At 38.4% G+C, this 25,220-nt stretch overlaps 1 protein-coding gene across 1 annotated transcript in view; it reads right to left on the bottom strand.

Moving 5' to 3' along the window:
- The window catches only part of LOC117324285 (neuroglobin-like), a 91,864-nt gene that overhangs the window by 3,318 nt on the left and 63,326 nt on the right, over positions 1-25,220 (bottom strand). The window contains exon 2 of the mRNA XM_033880066.1: positions 11,279-11,516. Coding sequence (XP_033735957.1) covers positions 11,279-11,516 — 238 coding nt within the window. The remainder of the gene's footprint in view (positions 1-11,278; positions 11,517-25,220) is intronic.

Below are 25,220 nucleotides of genomic sequence, written 5' to 3'. Positions count from 1 at the left end.
TTATTGTTGGCATTCAAATTGTCTTGGCACACGAGCACGACAGGGGATGGACTATAGGAATACCACGTGCTTTACGCTGATCCGGCTAAAAGGCATTTTATAACGCCTCGTTTATTTGCCTATGCAGGCATATTGTTTCTTATCTAAATCCCAGATATAATTTGCATATTGCAGCCTTATGAATTATTCATGATTAGACAGGGTTACAACGCACTATTGTCTATGTTCCTGTTTTATTCTACCACGAGAATCACATCTTTGATATGTAGTCTCCGAATCTTCCACATCGAATCTATTTGTGACGTCCCATATTTCAGACTAGTCTAGTTAAGGTTTGATTTCGATCTAGATAGCTTGGCTAGACAAATAGCCCGCATCGCTTCCAGGGGGACTACTACCAAAATCGTATTCTCATTACATCATTTAAAACACGAGGACGAAATACATACATGAGATAAGCAAACATAGAGGTTCGACACAGTGATGGCGATTCGGGTCCAAATCAGTCCCTGCTTACTGATGTCTTGAACCACAGCAAACAAAACATAAAGTCTGCAGTACGTATATTGTAAAACTTGTGTAGTATAAAAAGAGCAGAATTGTATTTGTTAACATGAATGACGTTTGTACGTGTGTACGTTTGTAGATAAGCCCATGTAGTTCTATAGACAACAAGAAGAAAGTATGTAAACTAAACCATAATTTTATCTCAAAATTGACAAAGCAAGGGCAAGATATGTAACAATGCAAATCATTTCTAGGGTTGTAATGATGATAAAACTCCGGAAGGGCATGTGTCGTCTGCTTTATAAACGATACCTGTCAGTCTCTAAAATAAACTCAATGCACATTCTCAAACTAAAAAATCGTGGTGGTGATCCACGGGGTTGTTGAAATTTGTAAACTGGGCTTACCAATTTGATTGTGTGTTTGTTTGCAGTCAGGGTCATAGGTCTCATTGTAGTAGTTTGTGACTACCCGACTGAACAACATACGGGAGGCCCGTCGCATGCCATTCAGAGCAAAATTAGGACAAAGTGTCTTACCCAAGGACATAGCCATGGCAGCACAGACCGGTCCGTTTCTCAGCTTCACGGGAAACACAAACCGACACTGGTTTGGAGTATCGAACCACCCATCTCGGATTTTTACCTGAGATTACGGGGGTTATAGAAAAATGTCAACAGGCCTACCAACCAGCGGACCAAAGGAATGTTAGAAATTTGTCAACAAGGCTAACCAACCAGCTGACCAAGGGGGCTATAGAAATCAGTAAACAGGGCTCACCAACCAGTGGAACAAAGGGGTTATAGAAATCTGTAAACAGGGCTCACCAACCAGTGGAACAAAGGGGTTATAGAAATCTGTAAACAGGGCTCACCAACCAGTGGCCAAAGAGATCAAAGAAATCTGGCAACAGGGCTCACCAACTAGTGGACCCCGGGGTTATAGAAATTTGTCAACATGGCTAACCAACCAGTGGACCAAAGGGGTTATAGAAATCTGTAAACAGGGCTAACCAACCAGCGGACCAAAGGGGTTATAGAAATCTGTCAACAGGGCTAACCAACCAGTGGACCAAAGGGGTTATAGAAATCTGTAAACAGGGCTAACCAACCAGCGGACCAAAGGGGTTATATAAATCTGTCAACAGGGCTAGCCAACCAGTGGACCAAAGGGGTTATAGAAATCTGTCAACAGGGCTAACCAACCAGTGGACCTCGGGGTTATAGAAATCTGTCAACAAGGCTAACCAACCAGTAGACCTCGGGGTTATAGAAATCTGTCAACAGGGCTAACCAACCAGTGGACCAAGGGGTTATATAAATCTGTCAACAGGGCTTACCAACCAGTGGACCAAAGGGGTTATAGAAATCTGTGAACAGGGCTTACCAATCAGCGGACCAAAGGGGTTATAGAAATCTGTCAACAGGGCTAATCAACTAGTGGACCAAAGGGGTTATAGAAATCTGCCAACAGGGCTAACCAACCAGTGGACCAAAGGGGTTATAAAAATCTGTCAACAGGGCTAACCAACCAGTGGACCAAGGGGTTATAGAAATCTGTCAACAGGGCTAACCAACCAGTGGACCAATGGGGTTATAGAAATCTGTAAACGGGGCTAACCAACCAGCGGACCAAAGGGGTTATAGAAATCTGTCAACAGGGCTAACCAACAAGTGGACCAAAGGGGTTATAGAAATATGTACGCAGGGCTCACCAACTAGTGGACCAAAGGAGTTATAGAAATCTGTCAACAGGCCTAACCAACCAGTGGACCAAAGGGGTTATAGAAATCTGTCAACAGGGCTAACCAACCAGTGGACCAAAGGGGTTATAGAAATCTGTCAACAGGGCTAACCAACCAGTGGACCAAAGGGGTTATAGAAATCTGTAAACAGGGCTCACCAACCAGTGGACCAAAGGGGTTATAGAAATATGTAAGCAGGGCTCACCAACCAGTGGCCAAAGAGATCAAAGAAATCTGTCATCAGGACTCACCAACTAGTGGACCGCGGGGTTATAGAAATTTGTCAACATGGCTAACCAACCAGTGGACCAAAGGGTTTATAGAAATCTGTAAACAGGGCTAACCAACCAGCGGACCAAAGGGGTTATAGAAATCTGTCAACAGGGCAAACCAACCAGTGCACCAAAGGAGTTATAGAAATCTGTAAACAGGGCATACCAACCAGTGGACCAAAGGGTTTAAAGAAATCTGTCAACAGGGCTCACCAACCAGTGGACCGCGGGGTTATAGAAATCTGTCAACAGGGCTTACCAACCAGCGGACCAAAGGGGTTATAGAAATCTGTCAACAGGGCTAACCAACCAGTGGACCAAAGGGGTTATAAAAATCTGTAAACAAGGCTAACCAACCATTGGACCAAAGGGGTTATAGAAATCTGTCAACAAGGCTAACCAACCAGTAGACCTCGGGGTTATAGAAATCTGTCAACAGGGCTAACCAACCAGTGGACCAAGGGGTTATAGAAATCTGTCAACAGGGCTAACCAACCAGTGAACCAAAGGGGTTATAGAAATCTGTAAACAGGGCTTACCAATCAGCGGACCAAAGGGGTTATAGAAATCTGTAAACAGGGCTTACCAATCAGCGGACCAAAGGGATTATAGAAATCTTTCAACAGGGCTTACCAACCAGTAGACCAAAGGGTTTATAGAAATCTGTCAACAGGGCTTACCAACCAGTAGACCAAAGGGGTTATAGAAATCTGTCGACAGGGTTTACCAACCAGAAGACCAAAGGGGTTATAGAAATCTGTCGACAGGGTTTACCATATGGCGAACCAAACGCTTGTATAAAAGAAGCACCATTTATCAAATTTTAAAAATATAGATACGCGGTTCAAGAATACAACCTAATATCTCAATCAATGCCTTTTGGGACTGATAAGTCACATTTACTTTGTTTTATTTTGTTCAATCCAGTATTTCAGCGAATGGCTTTGTTTAATCTCATTTGTCCTGGTTTTTATGGCAGTTGCTTTTCTGTATTTCTTTCGTAGATAGTGGCTACCACATATAGTCACATTTCAGCTGTCGGATCACTGTTCTGGCAAAACGCTAATCATTATTTATGAACAAATCAATTCTCGAAAGAAAATTGCAGTACATGAATAACGTTACCTCGTATGAGGTTTCATCGAAGAAACACTGCAAAATAACTACTTCAGATATTCCTAGAAGCGGAAGAGAACTTTGTTTCAACTCCATTATAACAACAGTATAAGCGAGGGGCCAATAGTGACTTTATTTACGCCTTTCAACGTTTTCTAGGATGTTGCCTACAAATTTTTTTTCGTTGGTAATATCCTTCTCAAAATCCCGCTTAAGCTTCAGATTATGCTGGTATGGGGACATTAAAATTCTATCCTCGTCTTTGGAATCGGATTTAAAACCTCTGTAATCATTTGATCTGGCCTAGATTTGAGATCTCGAGCAGAACTTTAAATTTTACATACCCACCTTACATACATATGATCGGCTGTATTAATCTATCATGAGTATTATCGTATTAGGGACTGAACATGCTCTGTGCAATAGCGCTGCTGTCTTTATTTAATATTTCCTCTCGTTATTCAGATATCGTGGCAAATTGCAAACGAAAAAAATGGTTTGTACATTGATTTTTAGATTAATGATGTTACGCAAAGGAAACACATTCAATACAGGGGATTTGGTAGCCGAAATATTTGCTATAATGTTAAATGATGTTTAAACCCCTTTAACGCAATAATGCCACCGTTGTCAGTTGCATGTAAAACAAACAAATACACAGATAATACAGCCCACGCTAGATCTGCCATCTGATTCAAAGACGGCATGCTTATTACCAACAGAAACGAAATGTTATCAAATCCTTAAAAATGCATGACATTATTGGCATCAGACAGAGGGGAGTTGAAGTTATATCATTGGTAAAGCAAATCTATTTAATTAACTGTCAAGGTCTGGCATAGCAGTGCGTTACTGAAATAGAATTCACCATTACTATATACAACATCCGTCAACATGGTACCCATTGAAGGCCAATACTTGCTGAATCACGCCATACTTTGACACCTTACTGTGTTCCCCATAAATACGACGGAAGTGTGTTGGTATCATTAGCAGGTATTGCTGTACTAATTTATAGTCAAATACATTTAATGTAATCCTTGTGTTCTCTTACAACGCATACGATTATATTTAACTTGTTCTTCGGTTGTCCGATGTGTTTCCTGTTCGTGACTAGCAAAGGAAGGTTGTACATAAACTGGAAAAATGGAATTTCCCTCTTCTTTGTGTTCAATGGTCGCCTTACATGTATCTTATCAAGTCTTAATTTACGAGGGAGTTCGTAGGACATATTTATTTGGTTTAGTACATTTTGTCCTTGGACAATTGTTGTTTTTATGTATACAACCCTATCCTGCGCGTGACATTATCTTTGTGTAGTTTATCTCAATGCATTTAACACCACTACTGAACATAAACGGTTGCAGGTTTTATGTAAACATGCACATGATTTAAATTTATAACGTCGTGAAAACTGTTAACTTTACACGTGGTATATATTGATACGTATGTTACACGTGAAGTAGATCTTAACGTGTTGCATACCATTATTTGTCACGTGCTAACTATTTCTCCTTACACGCTATGTGTGATGATAAAGCTATTTATTTTACACGTACATTTTATAACTACACGTCCTCCGATATCATGACAATGCACATATCATTAAAAACAAGAACAATGCATTATTTTATCTATCAAATCCCTCTTTGGCGCGTACATCACGCCAACACGAGATGGCTGTAATCAGCCACCATAGTTTCGCGTTATACCGCCGTCTCCCAATACACAAGGACAAACACTACATGCATATTTCTCGCACACAAGGGAAAACGATAGGACGTTAAACAATTATATATGCTACTGCTCGTGCTGAAATGTTCCAATATTTTAATGATTTAAATATACATGTAAATTTAAATTTGTTATTATATGGTAATGAAAACTTGGCTTTGGAAGTAAATAGTTATGTATTTGGATATGTGCAGTCTTTCATAAAGTCCAGCAGAAGATTTTGAATATATATACTTGTATCTCTTTATTATGTAAATGTATATTGTATGTTAAATTATCCATTTTTCCTCCTAATTGTTACATGATTTACTATATATTATACCTATGTCATTACTTGTAAATATTAACATGTTGAGTGGAGAAGGCTTCATAAGTTGTAATAACTTGTGCCTAATCCTATTGTTCTTGTTTAGACAATAAAATATGTTTAAAGTCAAACAATTCAAAATCAAACCAAACCTCTTTCCACTAGTGGCCAGTACTGGATGTATTACCAACCTCGATCAAGTGAGCATACAAGTGAAAACCTGTAAAAGGACAATTTACTTGGGTCTAGTATCCCAACATCCCTAGAAGTAACAAATAAACTGAAGATTAAGAATACACCATAAATCATCAATCCGGGTTTACTCGCGTACTGTTTCTGGTCATTTCTTATAGTATTTACACGGTCTTAATGAGTGGGTAATAACTCGATGTGTATGCTACAAACTATATATCAGATGGACACGCCGGCACACAATGTGTGTACATTTCACCTCTCAGCTTGTGGACATCAACAAATCAATACCCTATAACAAGATATTTATACTACACTGGTCAGTTCTGGTCACGACACAAAAAGGAAATTCGAGTAAAATTCAAAGACGTTTAGCAGGAAAGACAGCTCCCGTAAAATGTCTCGGTTGATTTCGCCCGATAGGAGAACATATCGATTTGCCCTGCTTATTTAGCAGAAGAAAAATCGGTATGTTTTGTGTCACTGGTGTTAAGGTATTTAGTCAGATACACCCAGGATTGTGACTAATCAGCGAGGTCTCATATCAAATAATCAAAGCGGTGTTATATACATTTCATGTGTCCAGGTAAGCATTATTTATTGTGACGTATGCTAAAGGAGATTGGCCATTATGGATGGAATTGAATATGAGTGACAGTTAATGCACGTGTAATGTATATACAGAAATGCTATTGGATTGGCAGAGTATGCAGTATATGTATTTATGCTATTTATGATACATACACATTGAAGGAAGGATAACGAAACCAATTTTCTAACGCTTTCCATATCTTATTTTTACATTATTATTAATAACAGCTACATTCAATTTATTTTTAAAATTGAAAACTAATTAAGAAGCAGAAAATTATTACATTTTATAAAAAATAACTGAAGTTTAATTATTTCTATTTAATTACATAGAATTTACCGACATGACATGCGTGAATGTTGGCGCATAACGTGTAATTATGTATTATAGAAGCAGCGTCACATTCCTTTCAATCTAGTCGACTGCATGGTCGCCATCTATCACAAACATACATAAAAAAAAGGCCATTGTAGTCCTGTACTGCCGCGCGCAGTAATCACTAGTTCTAGGAGTACATCTCTGGTCACTAACCACCAAAATATCTATTAATATTATTTAGCTTATTCTGGTATTGGATTTCTTTATCGAGTTCTATCAGGCTATTTTTGTAAAGCTGGTTAGTGTCGAGACATTTACATGTACCTCGCTGACCATTTAGAAATAAGGACTCCTTTAACAATATATATACCTACCATTCATTATGGAGTCATATTTTCTATCGTATCTATTCATATTCTGTCGGTTTGAGTTTCTCGGGAAGTTGGGAAACGGGCCGGTCTGTGTAGTCGTGGCTGGGCAAGACACCTTACCCTAATTGACAGGACGGCATGCGACGGATCACCGAGTTGTTGTTCAGTGAGTTAGTCACGAACTACTACAAGGATTCCCAAAAATGGCCTGGCTGTTCACTGGGCTATAAACCATGGCCAGCGTTCATATTCTCCACTTACAAGAGATTCGTAGGTGGTTTACATGTAGTGAAATTCGCTCAGACACTCTGGTCAATCCATGTCAATGACTGGCGAATTCAGCACTTTAATAGGACCATGGGTAAAAAACATCTGTAATGAACGTTACGGTCCCAACGGCATAACATTATTTTAATGTATGTACATTACTTTTTCTGATACGTATGGCACATCTCCTGACACGTTCATAACGTTTTCTGATACGTATGTCACATCTTCTGACACGTTCATCACGTTTTCCAATACGTATGTCACATATTCTGACACGTTCATCACGTTTTCCAATACGTATGTCACATATTCTGACACGTTCATCACGTTTTCCAATACGTTTGTCACATCTTCTGACACCTTCATCACGTTTTCTGATGCGTATTTCACATCTTCTTACACGTTCATCACGTTTTCTGATGCGTATTTCACATCTTCTAACACGTTCATCACGTTTTCTGATACGTTTGTCACATATTCTGATACGTGTATCATGTTTTCTGACACGTACCCCACATCTGACATGTACAACACATCCCAATAAGGATATATCTAAAATCCTTATAACGATATCCTTCCTTTTGACCATCTTTAGGTTGGTGTTCATAACAACATGCCATTGAGAATGATTTTGCTAACAGAAAATAGTCATTGGATTTAGGTATATTCATTAGAGAGACACTGGGATTAATCTAAGTTGATAGGGAAAAGCAGGATTTTCTGGTCAAGATGAAGTATGTGATTGGTCAATGTACCGGTAAATGCAAAATGCAGATATGCAGTTAAAGACGAAACAAAATTAAGATTGAATGCAAGCTGAATAAGTGGATGTATCTATTCAAATGAAACATTAATAAAATTATATTCTTGATTCAAATGCAGTCTTATTGTCACCAAAAATGATTCAAACTGATACAATGTTGTTATCCGTGCTGAAATGCATTTATTGATTAGTTTGTTAATTTATTTCACCAGCAGTTTTACACTATAACCACCAGCATTAAAACTATGCCGTTTATCTTTTTTGAATGATATTTCTTTTTATTGACATTTTGACGTTTGGATTCAAATAACAATTCCACTGCAGCAGTGCATTGGGGATTCAGTAACATCTAAGTCTTTTTCTTATAATATGTTATTGGGAAGCGGATTCTTTATTCGAATCCCCAATAACGAATAACGAATCCGTTGCTAACTTCAGCCCGCTTAAGATATAAGTCCTTTCCTAAAACTTAACGCTTGGGTAATCAGCAATTTAGTTTTTTTTTTTATTTCCAGCAGTATCCGTAGCATTTCTCTAACCTTTGCTATTTATGTAGCTTTCAGAGAGTAAAAATGAGGGAATAAATTCACATTAAGACATCCGCTAGTAACTTAATCATTAGGTAAACCGATCGTAATTTAATTGAATCCTAAGTAAAACAGGAAAGGATGTTCGCCTATTGGTAATGTGTTAGAAAGTCGTAAATACCTGTACTTTGTCAATTGAAAGTCCTGGGTGATAAACTTTGCTGTTTTTTTTTAGGCCTAGAGATAGGCCTTAATCCTGCATACATGTACATGTCCAAAAGCAGGTTCAGAATACACTCTGTCTTTTGTGTTCTTTATGGGGTTCTGTAATTTTACTTTTGTTTTTATCGATCTAATCACTAGATAACTTATCGTCGTACTATTTCGCGCACTCAATCTTAACTTTAGAGAATGTGACATGCATGCATTTGCATGTATTAATTGTTACATTTACTTGTAAACATATTGGGGTGGAAATGACTATCTTATCGTTGCTTCAGTGTATATTTAGTTTATTATAATTTATCCTATTGTTTCAATTATTGTTTGTTGGTTACACAGCAGTATCTTTGGGTTATTATGAATAATTATACCATAATTATCATATAAGACAGAGTAACTTTGGTTTTGTAGCTATTTAAGATGATATCTGTTATTGTAGTTAGATCCGGTCATGGTGACCAGATAGTCTGTCATGCTGAAGATTGTGTACCTTGACCAGTCATGCCTCTGATCGACTGTTTGCGTCAGGACACGTGGTGATGGGGGCGGGTCATGGTGTGATAGGACATGTGGTGGTGGAGGCGGATTAACGCGTGACAGGACACGTGATGATGGAGGCGGGACATGGAGTGACAGGACACGTGGTGATGAAGGCCGGTAATGGTGTGACACGACACGTGGTGATGGGGGCGGGACATGGTGTGACATGACACGTGGTGATGGGGGCGGTTCATGATCAATGTGACGGGACAAATGCTGATGGGGGCGGGCCATGGAGTGACAGGACACGTGGTGATGGAGGCGGGTCATGGTATGATAGGACACGCGGTGATGGAGGCCGGTCATGGTGTGACACGACACGTGGTGATGGGGGCGGGACATGGTGTGACAGGACACGTAGTGATGGGGACGGGTCATGTTTTGACAGGACACGTGGTTATAGGGGCGGGCCATGGTGTGACAGGACACGTGGTTATAGGGGCGGGCCATGGTGTGACAGGACACGTAGTGGTGGGGACGGGTCATGGTGTGATAGGACACGTGGTGATGGGATCAGGTCATGGTGTGACAGGACACGTGGTGATGGGGCGGGACATGGTGTGACAGGACGCGTAGAGATGGGACTGGTCATGTTGTGACACGACACGTGGTGATGGAGGCGGGACATGATGTGACATGATACGTGGTGATGGGGGCGGGCCATGATCTGACATGACACGTGGTGATGGGGGCGGGCCATGATGTAACAGGACACGTGGTGATGGGGCGGGCCATGGTGTGACAGGACACGTAGTGATGGGGACGGGTCATGGTGTGATAGGACACGTGGTGATGGGATCAGGTCATGGTGTGACAGGACACGTTGTGATGGGGGCGGGACATGGTGTGACAGGACACGTAGTGATGGGGGTGGGTCATGGTGTGACAGGACACGTAGTGATGGGGGCGGGCCATGGTGTGACTGGACGCGTAGAGATGGGACGGGTCATGTTGTGACACGACACGTGGTGATGGGGGCGGGACATGATGTGACATGACACGTGGTGATGGGGGCGGGACATGATCTGACATGACACGTGGTGATGGGGCGGGTCATGGTGTGACAGGACACGTGGTGATGGGGGCGGGTCAAGGTGTGACAGACACGTGGTGATGGGGGCGGGTCATGGTGTGACACGACACGTGGTGATGGGGGCGGGTCATGGTGTGACACGACACGTGGTGATGGGGGCGGGACATGGTTTGATACGACACGTGGTGATGGGGGCGGGACATGGTGTGACACGACACGTGGTGATGGGAGCGGGTCATTTTGTGAGTGGAAGGTTGACTCAGTCTCAGTTATGACTTCTTGAAAGATAGTGGATGGCAGACCACAATAGTAGGAACGTTTATGAAAGGTTTTTGTCATTCAACAATTCCATTGCGCTAGTATCGTATATGATAGAAGCTTACACGGCGACTTTGGGTATTGAAATTTCACTGAGTAGAACACTAAATACTCTGTGATTATTTACTTTAATAAACAGTGGTGGAGTACAGTCTTACGTAATACAATTGTGTATGGTCGTGTAATCCATGTGTATTGTTGTAAAGATTGTAAATGTGTGAGATTGATATGTCTTCTATTGTTTGTTTTTCTGAGAATCAGCAATTTGCTCCTCCCGTTACAATTGACAACTGTCACTAAGTAAATACCAACAACTAGTAACGGGTGAGGCAGCGCTACCCTCTAGGGGTACTCAGCTTTAACAATCTTGACTTTCACATGTTAGTCTGTCATTTAGAGATACTGCCCCCTCCTCACATCATAGACTTCCCTCTAGAAATGGTGAGAATTACCTTTAACATCTGGGGCTTTACTTGTCGCTTAACATGTGTCTGTCCTATAGAGATGAGGACACTGTTGAGGAACTCGGACTCGTCCAAGCTCTCCACGGCCGCGCCAAGTCCCTCCATCACAGAGACTGCGTGCTTTGTAAGCATTTCCCGGTCAATGTCCCACTCTAGCTTATTCTGCTCGTTCATTTGGACGATCTTCGGGAAAAGGTGCTTCAGGTCCGGCTCCGTCTCAAACAGCCTAAAACATAGAACATAGAGAGCTATATTAGTCCGCTTTAGGTACGGCGATATAGTATCTCGACTCAGCATACGCAGATCTAATACAAGATGAAATGTCTCAGTTTATCCAGGAAACCATATAGGAAGAAACTGATATACCGGGAGGGGGTATATTAAACATTTTCGGGGGTGGGGGGTGGGGGTGGGGGTGTACTATTAAATATGTATTTTATTTAGTTAGCTACTGCACCTAAAGTTATATGGATGATATGTATATCATTATTTGGGATAAACACTCTAGATTATACATACATATTCGTACACCATAATTGATATTTTGTACCTTTACTACAGGTACATATAATTACCTCTTATCGGGAAATGTTTAGAAATAAGAGTGCGTCGGCAAGGTTGTAAACAATACATCCCGTTCTATATATATATATATGTATATAAAAGGAATTATAAGACCAGCAATTTTATCCAACAAAATGACCGATTGTTTGAATATACACAATATACGGGGTACAGAAGTCGAATAATAAGTTACAAAAATCCACCACATACACATATAAAATGTAGCCTATTTTATGATAATCCACAGACTAGGTAATACATGAGTCGGCTTCGGGATCGTCTTCATGACATCTTTAAAACGAAACTTCTTATTGGTACGTTGTTTTATTTTGACAGCATACATTAATTGGAGACTAAAAGTTTATAAAAATAGTATTTAATAATGTATATACTTGTTTTTTGTGTTTTTTTGTGTTTTTTTTTTTTTTTTTTTGTTTAACGTCCTATTAACAGCCAGGGTCATTTAAGGACGTGCCAGGTTTGGAGGTGGAGGAAAGCCGGAGTACCCGGAGAAAAACCACCGGCCTACGGTCAGTACCTGGCAACTGCCCCACGTAGGTTTCGAACTCGCAACCCAGTGGTGGAGGGCTAGTGTTAAAGTGTCGATACAATGTATATACACAAGCACAAATGATGCTATATACTTTATCTGACCGTATTATATATTTTTTTAAACTACAAAAGACAATATGTTCAACTAGAAAAAAAGTGACTAATAGCTGCCATTTGTCTTCTCATTGGAGTTTTGGAAAACTATTGCAGCACTTTGGTCGCCATCCCTGAACCTAGAACTTTCTGTGTTCAGTGTTAAATCCGATTACATAAGAATAAGTTCTTATTCTCTGATTTTGCCATTTTTGGACAAAATGACTGGTTTAATGGTAAAGTTCTGACTGTGATATCGGTGTGACCCGGATATAGCACTGTGGTTACAAAGGGGTGTCAGTGTAGTGTAATTAGAGATGTATGAACAGGTGTTGATTGGAGCAGGGAGTGCTGAGGTATATATGATGTGTGGCTAAGAAGGTGTGAGCTGAAATGTTTTATCGGCGGCCTATCTTCCGGTCGCTGCTCAAGAGTACAAAACACTACGTACACAGTCATTAAATATATTCCGTAAATTCTCCGGGCTTTCCGCAGACATCGTCATTTAATTATCTCCGGATCCGGATCCAAATCACGACTTCCACTTCCTTTAGTGGAGACACGGAAAATTGACAAGATGCAATTTCTCCCGAACAAATTCTTGGTGGGAGACAATAACGGTGTCCGAAAGTTATAATATCCCTGGATTTAATTTGAACCAAAAAACTAATCAAAAAGGCGCCAAAACGAAGCTTATTGGCGCGATTAATCTGGTGGTGAGTTCAGGTGACTCCGACCTAACCGCTGCGGTTTGGTAGATAGGCATGCAATGTGATGTTTATTTAGTTATATTCGTCATCGCTATGACAGGACCGAAGGGCATGCGGTCAGTTCGCTACTATAACTAGACCTACACGCGCCGAGGCTTCACTAGACCGAGTATTTATTCCCCGATCACGTCCATCATTCACCTATCTTTCATACTGAACACAACTTCACTTTGGTCCATTCCGGTCAGAAACTGCTGATAATCATAACATAATCGATCCTTCAGTATTCAATATGTGTCAGTTATTATTTTAATCTCTTACAAAATGCATCTTAGACTTTAAAAATATGTGTATCGAAGACAGCAATCCCTCATCCTTATTCAGCACACGAATGAATCACTTCAAATTAGGCGAGGGGATTATCATTACATAAAATCTTCATTTCCTTCGAATTAAAAGTATATATACAGTAAGTAAACATCTACTTGTAAATAGCAAAACAAAAGCTTTTTACTGTTTTTACGTGTTAATGAAATAATGATTGTGTATTATATGCATAAAAAGAATATTCGTAATAACATTGTTTGTACTTCTCAATTGTTTAATTTAATATCACGGTAAAGATGCTGTTCACTTAGGTGTCTTTTGTACACTGAGGGGGCGGTCAGGACGTCATCTATATAGTAAAACAAACGAAACTACATTCTAACATTATACAGTCACCGATAAAATAAAATTATATTCCAACAGTATATACAATCATTGATATAATGATTTTTGACTCACTGCCGTAATGCAGACATATAGTTGGTCCGTCCGTAATGTCGCCGATCACGTGGTGCAGTAGACGATATAATTGATTGGGACGTTTGTGTACGCATCATTGCACCTGGTATGATTAAGTACCTAACAGACATACGGTAAGCTATCTTTTTGTGTTCATACCTGAGGGTAACGCCGTCATGTCCCCGTTGCGATTGATAGCTTGAGTGTATAATATCACCAAAATCAGCCATGAATTCTGGTCTTAATCGAATCTCACTCGAACGTCTACGAGTTAATCGGAGTGGAAAGCGTGGGTGATGTAATTAAGGTCTGCAATATGAGGGAAAACAACACTGGTCACCATACCGTACAATATCCGGTTTTCTCGTCTGGTGCTTCCGCCAAACATGTTGCACTCCATAGCGGCACTGATAAAACATGGCACCCGTATTAGGCATGCGCTAGGAGTGATGTTCAAAGATCTTCGACATTGGGAATCTGACTACTTTACGCTAGCTTAATCGGACATTCACACCTGTATGTGAAGATAACAACTGACGTATGAAACTGTGTGATATCGGCTTACATTGTTCAAGCAGTATATCATTATGCCTCTTTATGTTCCTCAAACTTAAGAATAACACAATACATACATACATTGAAAATGGTCATCATAGGTGACATTTGATTATAATTATAGACAAATAAAAAAAGTCTGACACAACAAAGCATTTTTTAAAGTAAAGATTTTCCACAAGTAAGATAAAAAAAAAAACCCACATTAGTTTGATGTAAAAATTCGCCAATAACTAAAACACAAATCAAAGCATTAATAAAACAATGTTCAATGTAATGTAAAGTAGTTTGCAAGGGAAAGGTTTATACAATTGAGTTTGACCAATCAGATTAGCCAGAATTATATATATCTATGTTTATAACTAATCTCATGTTAAAGATGCTTACCTCTTACTTAGAATCGCAACGCAAGAACAAAAATTAGAACTGGTGAAACTGGGGAAACGTTATAAGATGGAACAATAATAAAAGTACACTAAATTATTATTATTATTCTCGAGTTTTTTTATTAGTCATTATTCGTAAGTTTTCATAAGCTTAAATTAAATAAATTAATTAGCTGCCTTTTATGTATTCTCTACGATGTAGTAACACGGGTAATGATATACCATAGAACTGGTATCAAGGAGGATACATCAATTTATTTATCATGGTCTCCCAGTTTACCGTATTTGTCTAAGTGTGTGATATATCCACTGATTGTACAATGGAAAGTCGTCGCCTGTGTTTTATATCGTATACGTGTACATCCTAAGAAGGACACCTTCCCAAACGTTTTGTTGCTGTAGTTCTCACCAATCCACACTACTTAATCAGAACCTAGTATTGGAGGGGGAAAATTGGAAAGTCAGTGTCTTAGGATTGCTCTTACACTGTGACATACATCATGACATACACTATAGTGAATCCGTGATGAGGTTAAAAGGTCATACTCAGTGATTTACATCGCCCCGAGCATCGGAAGTAAGTTAAGGGGACGTAATCGATTGTGTCACTCATTCTCGAACAATGGAAATCGAGAAAGATCCCCAGCCTTCTTTAAGATCCCAAACCACTGATATCAACTATCTATAACTTTATTCCACATAGATGATACAGAGAAAATGTAACTTTCCTGCGTTCCGCAGTATAGCAAGCAATATATGCCCGAGAGTTTCGTAAGTAAGTTGAAAATGGCATGCATGAATAGTCACCGATATGTCGGATGACGGAAACGGTAGGTATGTGGTTGAGAAAGGAAATTAGACATGGTAGATCCAATGGTCAAAAATCGAAAAAGAGAAGAGTTCCGGTCGGAGTATCATACAGAAGGGCAGCACGTGAGCTGATTTACACGGAAAGACCATCGCGATATAGCAATAGGTGCTATATAAATCCGGTATGGATGAGCAGAGACAGAAATATAAATTCAGATGGTCTGAGCAGGTGTTCAGACAGCGATGACTGTTGCTTAAATTACAAAACGTTTAAAACACTGGATTATAATTGGGGTAAGCAAATTTGACAGGTTTTCAAATTACAATATTAATTGTGAAAAGCTTAATTCAAGATGTTGGTGTTCAGACACACCTGCATTTGTGGGTTCCACCTCCTCGTTTGATTTTCAAAATAATTAATAACATAAGGAAAGATAAATACAATGGGAATGTTAATCTCTTTGCAACAGTCAGCTCCTTTTTGGGTAAAAGTACACTGTTAGACTGGTGATGTTGACTTTGTAAAAAATTTCCTGGTATTGGATTCTGAAGTATCAAAGAAGGGAAAAGGCAACGACGGAAGTTATGGCCATATCAAATTGAAATTCAATTGCGTGGTTTTCTGTATTAAAACCTATAATTTCATTACGATTTCAGACTGAAACCCGAAGGAAGCTGTTAAACGGACATATCTAAACCTTGCGTGGTCACAGATAACTTGATTGGCCAGCAGCATGTCCAAACACATGAAATCGAGGAGCGTTTCATAAATACTGAAGGAGGTAAAGCTATACCAGCTAACCCTGTGCATGTGGCCTTGTATCGGACAGATTTGACAGACAAGAAGTGTTCAGTAAGTGTTATACAGTCAGCGGTTTATGGCAGTATTAAGTAGGCTGACAAAGTCAGAGAGATGTGTCAATCATTAGATAACCAATTTACTGGAATCATGTAAAAGAAAGAACAGTGTGCTTGTAGTGAGAAGAGATATTGTGACGTCTAGGTCGATTGTAAATTTATGTGAGAAATATGAAAACTGGAGTGATATTTTAGTCTTGAGAGATTTAACCATGAACTTCTTAAGTTTCATTTGGTTTTTATTTCTAGATTTGATGAGGTGAGCAGTTGCATTGATGTTTCCCTTTACGAATATATTTTGTTACTGTTTCCTATCAAGTTAAAAACTGAAGGAATAACAACATCAGCATCCGATCAGTATTCCGAAGCGATATATTTCAGTAGAAAATGTAGATTGATTTGAAGTCGGGGGACTTTTCCTTATTGAAACCAGCTTATAGGTCTAAGGATTAGTATGATTTAGTACTAACGATAAACCGATTATACACACAAGGACCAGAGAAATAATTTTGTACAGGGGTTGTGTGGAAATGTAAATATGAGCTTGCAGTCATTGAGAACATTAGGTGCAGTAATGGCGGCAAGGTTCACAGTGATTGAGCGATGTTGGAAGAGGCATGGACTTTGGAGAGACAACAAATCTTATTTTTAACCCCCTTTTTTTTTTATAAAACAAGTCATATTTTTAAATGTCAGGATGAATCTCAGAATACCACCCTTTCCTTGTTGTATTCTGTCAAGTCTATCGGGTAGGTCACCCTCAAAAAGTATTTTGGTGTTCGAGTTATGTATTGTCCGACGAGAAAAGAGGTTTCTTCATTAAGCATTTCACAGACTGTAACTTTCCTGCGTTAAGCAGTATAGCAGGATAGATATGTCAGAGAGTTTCGTAAGTTGAGGTTATCGACAAGGTAGATGGACTTTGTGTGAATGTACACGTGATGTATAGGAATGCAGGTGTGATGAAGGGTCATTATTGCGACAGATCGGCATGGTAGAACATCGTTTGTTTTTTATCAATAGTAAAGGGAAAAGTATTGTCTGTAAAAGATAGTCGAGGTAGAAACAACAAAAGTGTTCTTGTTATAATTGTCCTTGTGACAGGTTTCCACAAGGTCTAGTCTTATCGAGTTTCATCTCTCGTTTTTAACTCTGGATGTTGTATAAACATAGGCTGTATGCATGTGTTTATTAAAGATAAATAGATAATGTGTTATACTAATAGCGCGATATGAGAGAGGAGTTGATCTATACATTTGTGAATGTATACATCACATTCACATGCATCAAAACTAGGCTGAAAATAAAACTCGGTCCATCAACTATGCCGGGCAGGCTACTTCCAAAAGTATTTTGGTGTTCTAGTTATATATTGGTCGAGAAAAGAAGTTTTCCTCATTAAGTATATCACAGACCTTGTAGTATTTGTCTGTAATAATTATGTATTCCTGTGATCACCTAGGTCACTCATACAAGAACCTACAGTGCGAAACACACTGACTACAAATGGATCAGAAAAGCGATGACTAGAATGTATATTAATGGCATCAGTTCCCGTGGGACGCACTTATCAGCTTAATGCTGTTATATATTCACAACCAAAGCCCTCTGTCAGAAGATTCGCGTCTTGAAGAGCTAATTGAAAAGATCATCTTGATCATAATACATGTACCGGCGCAAATCCCTGTCGAAAATAAACCCGCCTTTGATATCTACGTATATATAAACGGTGACTTTATATGCTATTTTTATTACCAGTGTGATGATACATGCCCATGCTCTGCTCTTTGAAGAAATACAGCCTGAATGAAAGGAACAATGATATGAAACATCTACCTGATATCAGACAAAGTTAGTGTTTTCATCCATCTGTTGGTATACTGTTCTTGTTTTTATAAGGACTTATAAGAACAGGAATAAGACATATGCTAGTAGCATATCGACCACTGTGAACAGAAGGAACGGCTAAACTGAATGGGTCTTCATTGGTCCAATCAGAGACATATATACAGAGAGATTGGCAGCTCTCTATTTGCCCTTGTGTTTACATAGTGGCCCCTGACCTTCCCACAATCCTTTACGGTCGCTCGGTTCAGTCTTCACTAGACGCCATATTGGAGAAAACTTGAAAACCAGACACATAATTATCGATTATTTCTATTTGAAATCATCACCAAGATCCAATTATGTGCTTTAATTTTATTAATATCAAAGTGCAGAAGTGTCATCAATATGAAATATATCACAATTTGCTGTCCAAGTGTTTGTATTTTGAGTATGAAAGTCAAGCACAACGCAGGAAAGATCGGCGGGAATCTCCAATTTTCGAAAAGTCCCTATGGGGTTTTGGAGAATACGGATAAATGACAACAATGTGCATGATAATCAAGACTATATCCCATAAGTATGATAGTTTTTGGTTAATGTGGTAACTTTTGTAGTGGCCTAAATAAAACAATGTGTTTTTTGTGTGCGTTTAAAATTGACGATGTTTTGGTCTGACGTAATGGCGGCTATTTACAAACTTGGACATGTCGAAAGGACCCAATGGATTTTAGAAAATACGGATAAATGGCAACAATGTGCATGACCAATAAGAGTATATCCCATAAGTTAGATAGTTTTTGGTTAATGTGGTAACTTTTGTAGTGGCCAAAATAAAACGATGTGCTTTTTGTGTGCGTTTAAAATTGACGATGTTTTGGTCTGACGGAATGGCGGCTATTTACAAACTTGGACATGTCGAACAGGACCCAATGGATTTTAGAAAATACGGATAAATGGCAACTATGTGCATGATCAATAAGACTATATCCCATAAGTATGATAGTTTTTGGTTAATGTGGTAACTTTTGTAGTGGCCTAAATAAAACGATGTGCTTTTTGTGTGCGTTTAAAATTGACGATGTTTTGGTCTGACGTAATGTCGGCTATTTACAAACTTGGACATGTCGAAAGGACCCAATGGATTTTAGAAAATACGGATAAATGGCAACAATGTGCATGACCAATAAGACTATATCCCATAAGTTAGATAGTTTTTGGTTAATGTGGTAACTTTTGTAGTGGCCAAAATAAAACGATGTGCTTTCTGTGTGTATTTAAAATGACGATGTTTTGGTCTGACGTAATGGCGGATTAACAAGAACATGTCGAATAAGTTCCAATACTACGATACACACATGCGCATAGCCCGATTTACCTGCGCTCGCGTGTGTTTGATAGGAGACAGGACGCTCTCGATAAGGGATATGCTTGAGTGGTCACGAATAAAGGGAGCCACTACGTGTACGGGGAAATAGCGATGTTACTAATCTCTCTGTATATATGTCTCTGGTCCAATATCAAACCCAAATAATGTGACATTAACACATTTAGAAGTATAGTTATGTTCTTAATGAAATGATAAAAGTTTCAATCTAGAGTATCAAACCGCATCAACACCATTTATATAGTAAGCATGTCGACTTTAGTATATATACATTAACATTTTAATGTATAATGAGATTCCTGTATCAGGATATAATGGGTATAGATCCTGTCACCGGGCTATCATTGGTGTGTGGAATATTGATATCATCTAGGCGGTAAAATGATATTTGTCATGGCCATATACATTTTTCTAACATTGTTAGTTCACGCTTTATGAAGTCCCACGTGTTTGATTTTTGTGAATATGCTTGTTGGTGCCATTGTAACCAATTTTATTTTCATTTTGAGAACGTTGTTTGAATTCAAGCTAAATTTCCATGTCGAGTTATCTAATCGAAACACATTGTCTTATTTAAAGTGAGCTGACTCTTACACCATTATATGTTCATAATTTCTATTGCTCCATCGATTTTCAGTTGTAATTTTGATTTTGTTTACAATTTGATAACCTTTTATTGCTTTAATATGACATCGCGACATGTTAATAACAAACCCATCCATTGGTGCCTGATTGTCATCTAAAGAGAACCCAAACTATAATGATTTCAATATGAACAAACATATATGTAACGAGCACCAGGTTGACAGCCGGTAACAGATTAATCTAGTCAACGTACATCTGCACATATATTGACATTGTAAGGGCGGAGTGAATTAAACTGATGATCTATGGAACTCGGATGATGAGTTAGTGAGATCGTAATGTCGCCATGAAAATCGAGATGAATTCCAAATTAAGTATGGTAGCGTTACATATTTGCCATACAATGATGTCATTCAATGATATTATCATCGCAACTTATTTCGGATCTGTTATGAAATCATCATCGGATATCATTTAAATAACGACATGCGCTAATAGATAGGGCATTCTTTACCGACACATCCACTGTTGTCCATATCGTTCTGTAAATATGTAATGTTTCCCTACTGGCTTTGTCTATTTGTTTCTACGATTGTGGCAACCGAGATAATTTACATGCACAGCAAACAGCAAGAGCTTGTGCAAGCAAATCGAAATATAGATTCAGTTCAATTGTCGAAAGTTTCTCTATTCATTGTATGCGTCAAAAAGATATCAAAACCCGTCCTAATTCAGTACACCTGAAAAAGGTATCAAGCCCCGTCCTAATTCAATACACCTGAACAAAGATGATCCTATATTCATCATCGAAGAGTTATCACACATCAATTGTTTGATAACAGATGTTGTGTTTACTGTTATGTTAAAACAAAGATTCCCCTGTATCTGTTGTTCTGCTTGTATTAAGATTTCTTATAGACTTGTTACTCTGTCCATTATTGAAATATTAATGTACAAAATCAAATTCGAAAATCTCTTATTGATCGTAAAATATTCTGAAAAATAACATACTTTATTTGGTTATCTTCCTCGCTGGTTTTACAGTAATTCGTATTAGCTGTACGCTATTTTGCCATATGTGCATGTACAGTTAATACCGGCAGTGTAATAGCTAATGATGGAAATACTCCTGATATTCAACGGGGAACTCATATTGACATTGCCATAAATTCTAATCATACTTCTACAAGGAATCCTCACTTAATATTGACACAGCCAACGAAAAAACGAAATTCAATTTGAAAGAGAGTTATGAACGTCTTCAATATGAAAACGCCCGAGGCAAGTATTGCATCAGTATAAATAGGGAAAGTTGGCCAAACTACTTCATAAATGACGGATATTGAAGACCCTCTGATCAAAGATTTACCACTCGGCAGGACTATAATGAATATACATTACTCTGAGCTCTGGAATAGTAAATTTAATTTGTCCGCCGCAGCACACGGTTGTCGACAAAAACATACAAATGAAACATTTTCACTGCATAGACTAAGAGTGTCATTTTTTTAGCAGAAGTGCAGGTTTGTAAAGCAGGATCTGAATCACATAAATTGCCTCTGACACGTAATGTGCATATTGATCTATACTCAGTCAAAAGTCTATCTGACCAGCGATAACGGCTACATTATCAGTATCAGAGGGAGCAAACCAATATAGCCATATGTCTCCGATTTGTTCTGAAGTAGGTATCATCTGTTTTAGTGATAACTTAAAGACATTACAGAACAATGGGAAGTCAGGTATTGATGGTAGTTAAATATTACAAATTCCTCAGTCATATAACAGGGTTACAGTCCACAAAATTATCAATATGAATTACAGAATCACATCTACACGGTACAGCAACTCCAAACAATTTAATATACGGCGGAGGTTGCTTCTATTTTACGCAAACATGCGAGAACAGAGAACACCGACATACAATGTAATAACGAAACTGTAGTTCAAAATAGATAAAACAAGGGTAAAATATTAACAGAACATATCAAATTACATGGAGGCAATTGCAAACGGACTAAGGGAATAAGACCAGGTATATCTATGTCAAATCCGGATTACGCTGAATTCTAAAAATGAGAAATACGGCCGTGAAAAGAGAACCACTTGGCATATCGACAAGCATAAAAGAGAGCAAGATAGACATTAAAAATGAAATACATCGCTAAAATTATTGCCCATCTCATAACTTCCGTTAATGTTTAGTATACCGACGAACATTTGAACAGAATTTAGAAGATGCAAATGAAACCAACCCAGGGAATATTTTATTACGTGTAAACTAGAATCGTTGTTGAGGGAAGCAAGAAAGAGAAGGAGTGGCATTAAGTCATCTATACAGGCAATCTGTCACTGGGGTAAAAATAGCGAGGCGGTTTGTTGAGAGATTAATGCAGTAATACTTCCGGATATCTGTTGGACGTTGACGTATCTTTTTGAACTTCCTCTTCTTTGCTCTTCGTGAGGTTATATAACTGATCTCGATAGGAACATCGATTTATAGAATCTGTATAGCCCACAATGTCACATACTGCATAAACAAGGTAAGTGGTGGTAGTCTTGGCAAACAGGGCTGAAAATAAGCGCTATAAAAATTGATGATTGATCAGGGAATAAGGAATATGTCAATAGAAATAGATGGAAGGCGTGTATATCGATGCAGACCTAAATCTCTGATCGTATTCGAATGACTAGTACAACGCCAGCAAAATGGTTCAGACAATCTAATACCTAGGAAGGGCGCCTAAACAATCTCCGCGTTTGTAAAAGGAATGCTTAACTTCACCATAAAAAACTGTTGGTAATCGGACAGTCATGCAATTTATAACCAAAAAAATCATCAGGATTTTCTGCAAAAGGGAAATGGATTTGTAAACAGTTACCAAATTGTCATTCTTCAATTAGTTACAATGAATCAAATGTTTACCAAATATGTTTTTACTTCCTTGTCATTTTGTAAAAGGGTTATCGGATCATGTGTGGCTTCATTTAGGATAATTTCAAGACTAGAGATATGGCACTGTGATCGATAAACTTCCGACAAACTGTATCAAATCATGTGATTCATAACGTGACAAAGGCAAATAAGGGTTCAGTATGGATGATATGGCATCCAGAAAGTAGCAGTGCCCAATATCATAGCTAATGTATATAATTTTTTTATACTGCAACCATAGATATGTGGCGCACCATACCACATATTCTGATTGATGTATCGTAACCCGGGCCATATCTGGCGTAGAAAATGTCTCTGTATGCTACATTTATTGTTCGGCGGCAGTAAAACGTATATACTCTTAAACAGTTCTATAAAAAATGCGCTGATAAGTCGGGCTCCAATAATAAAAACATCTTTTTTTGAAAATTAATATCATTAATGTATTGATGGTACACACAATCTTCAGACATCACGTGTGATCATATAACTAACTGGTAGTGACCATCGGTGCTTTTTTACAACATTGCAACCTGCCGATTGTTTTCCCCAGTTACAGCATGAAGCAAAGTTGGAGTAAGTGGTACCTTTGCCGTATCTTTGCTGTATACACTAGGTTTGCATGCAAATCCTGCTTGTGTGGGGTTAAACTAGTAGTACAAGTCAAGTGGGGATGCCCAATGCCAGTGAGAAAGACGTATGTTGTTCTCTCGCTCTCATCCTAACAAGGCTATTCATTTTTAAAACATATCGGTGATAAATTGAACAGACCGATGCATCAAGTTATTTAATGTAATATTGATATGGAAATTTTCTATTTATAGATGGAGGTTTGAGTTTGTGGCATTTATATATAGCTACACGCCAATGCGTTATTAATGCGTCTACATTGTACTAATACGCCCATATAAGGTAATATTCATATACATTTACATGACAGTGCCCTTATATAAACCTTGCCGACTGTAGGTGAGATTACTCGTCATTATTAGTCAGAGTTATATATCTAGGGATATCTACAACTTATGCTTTCCCAGTTTAATTGTAAGAGACTATGTTGATAGTAATTAATCTTTTTTGTTTACCTCGAAATATTATCTTCATCAACAATAAATGTGTAGGAAATGTAAATACACATATTGGAATGTTTCGCATGCCAACTACAATTTATATTATGTAACAGTTTTGCAGGAAAACACCTGTTTCGTTTTGAATACAAACAGCATATTACTTACAAGGTATCTAATCATAAGCTGTATAATAAGCTAACCATTGCATTTAGTGCATTTATATTGAATTCAAACACAATTACATCATAACTCATACAGTATATATCATTCATCTTTCTACGTATTACAAGTACTCAAAGCATGCTTGTTGCGTTTGACCTGTCTTAATTCCTAATTTTTTTATCAGTATCTTATCGTATCATTTCCGTTTCATTCTACTTAGTCTCGTAAGTCATATGGTACATGAAAAAACGATTTATTGAATTTAACTTGGTATACATTGTAATACCTCCTGAGCCCAAAGAAGAATGCTCCGTCAGCTGAGTGGCAGAGAATCAACTTAAAAATGTGCAAGCCACACGCCAAAGCCCCCACCCCCTTTCCCCACAAAAAGTCAACCGAGACTCTCTATACCAAAAAAAAAAATACTTAAGTGAAGTGTTTTGATGATATACTAGTACTCACGTGCCGATTGGAACGCTATATAAGGTACCTGTGTTATACATGTAATATTGGGCCATTTCATTCTACTACACTTACACCATAGAGTTCACTCTAAATGGACAGCTGATGTTGATTGTTATCATTCTGTAACGTTCTGGTCTGTCCAATGACAACTGTTGGTTTCAAACGTCCTATGTGTAAAATACAAAATA

The sequence above is a fragment of the Pecten maximus genome, chromosome 3 (assembly GCF_902652985.1).
Source record: "Pecten maximus chromosome 3, xPecMax1.1, whole genome shotgun sequence".
NCBI lineage: Eukaryota > Metazoa > Mollusca > Bivalvia > Pectinida > Pectinidae > Pecten > Pecten maximus.
The sequence above is the reverse complement of the archived record's forward strand: the minus strand, read 5'-3'. Positions and strand labels throughout refer to the sequence as shown.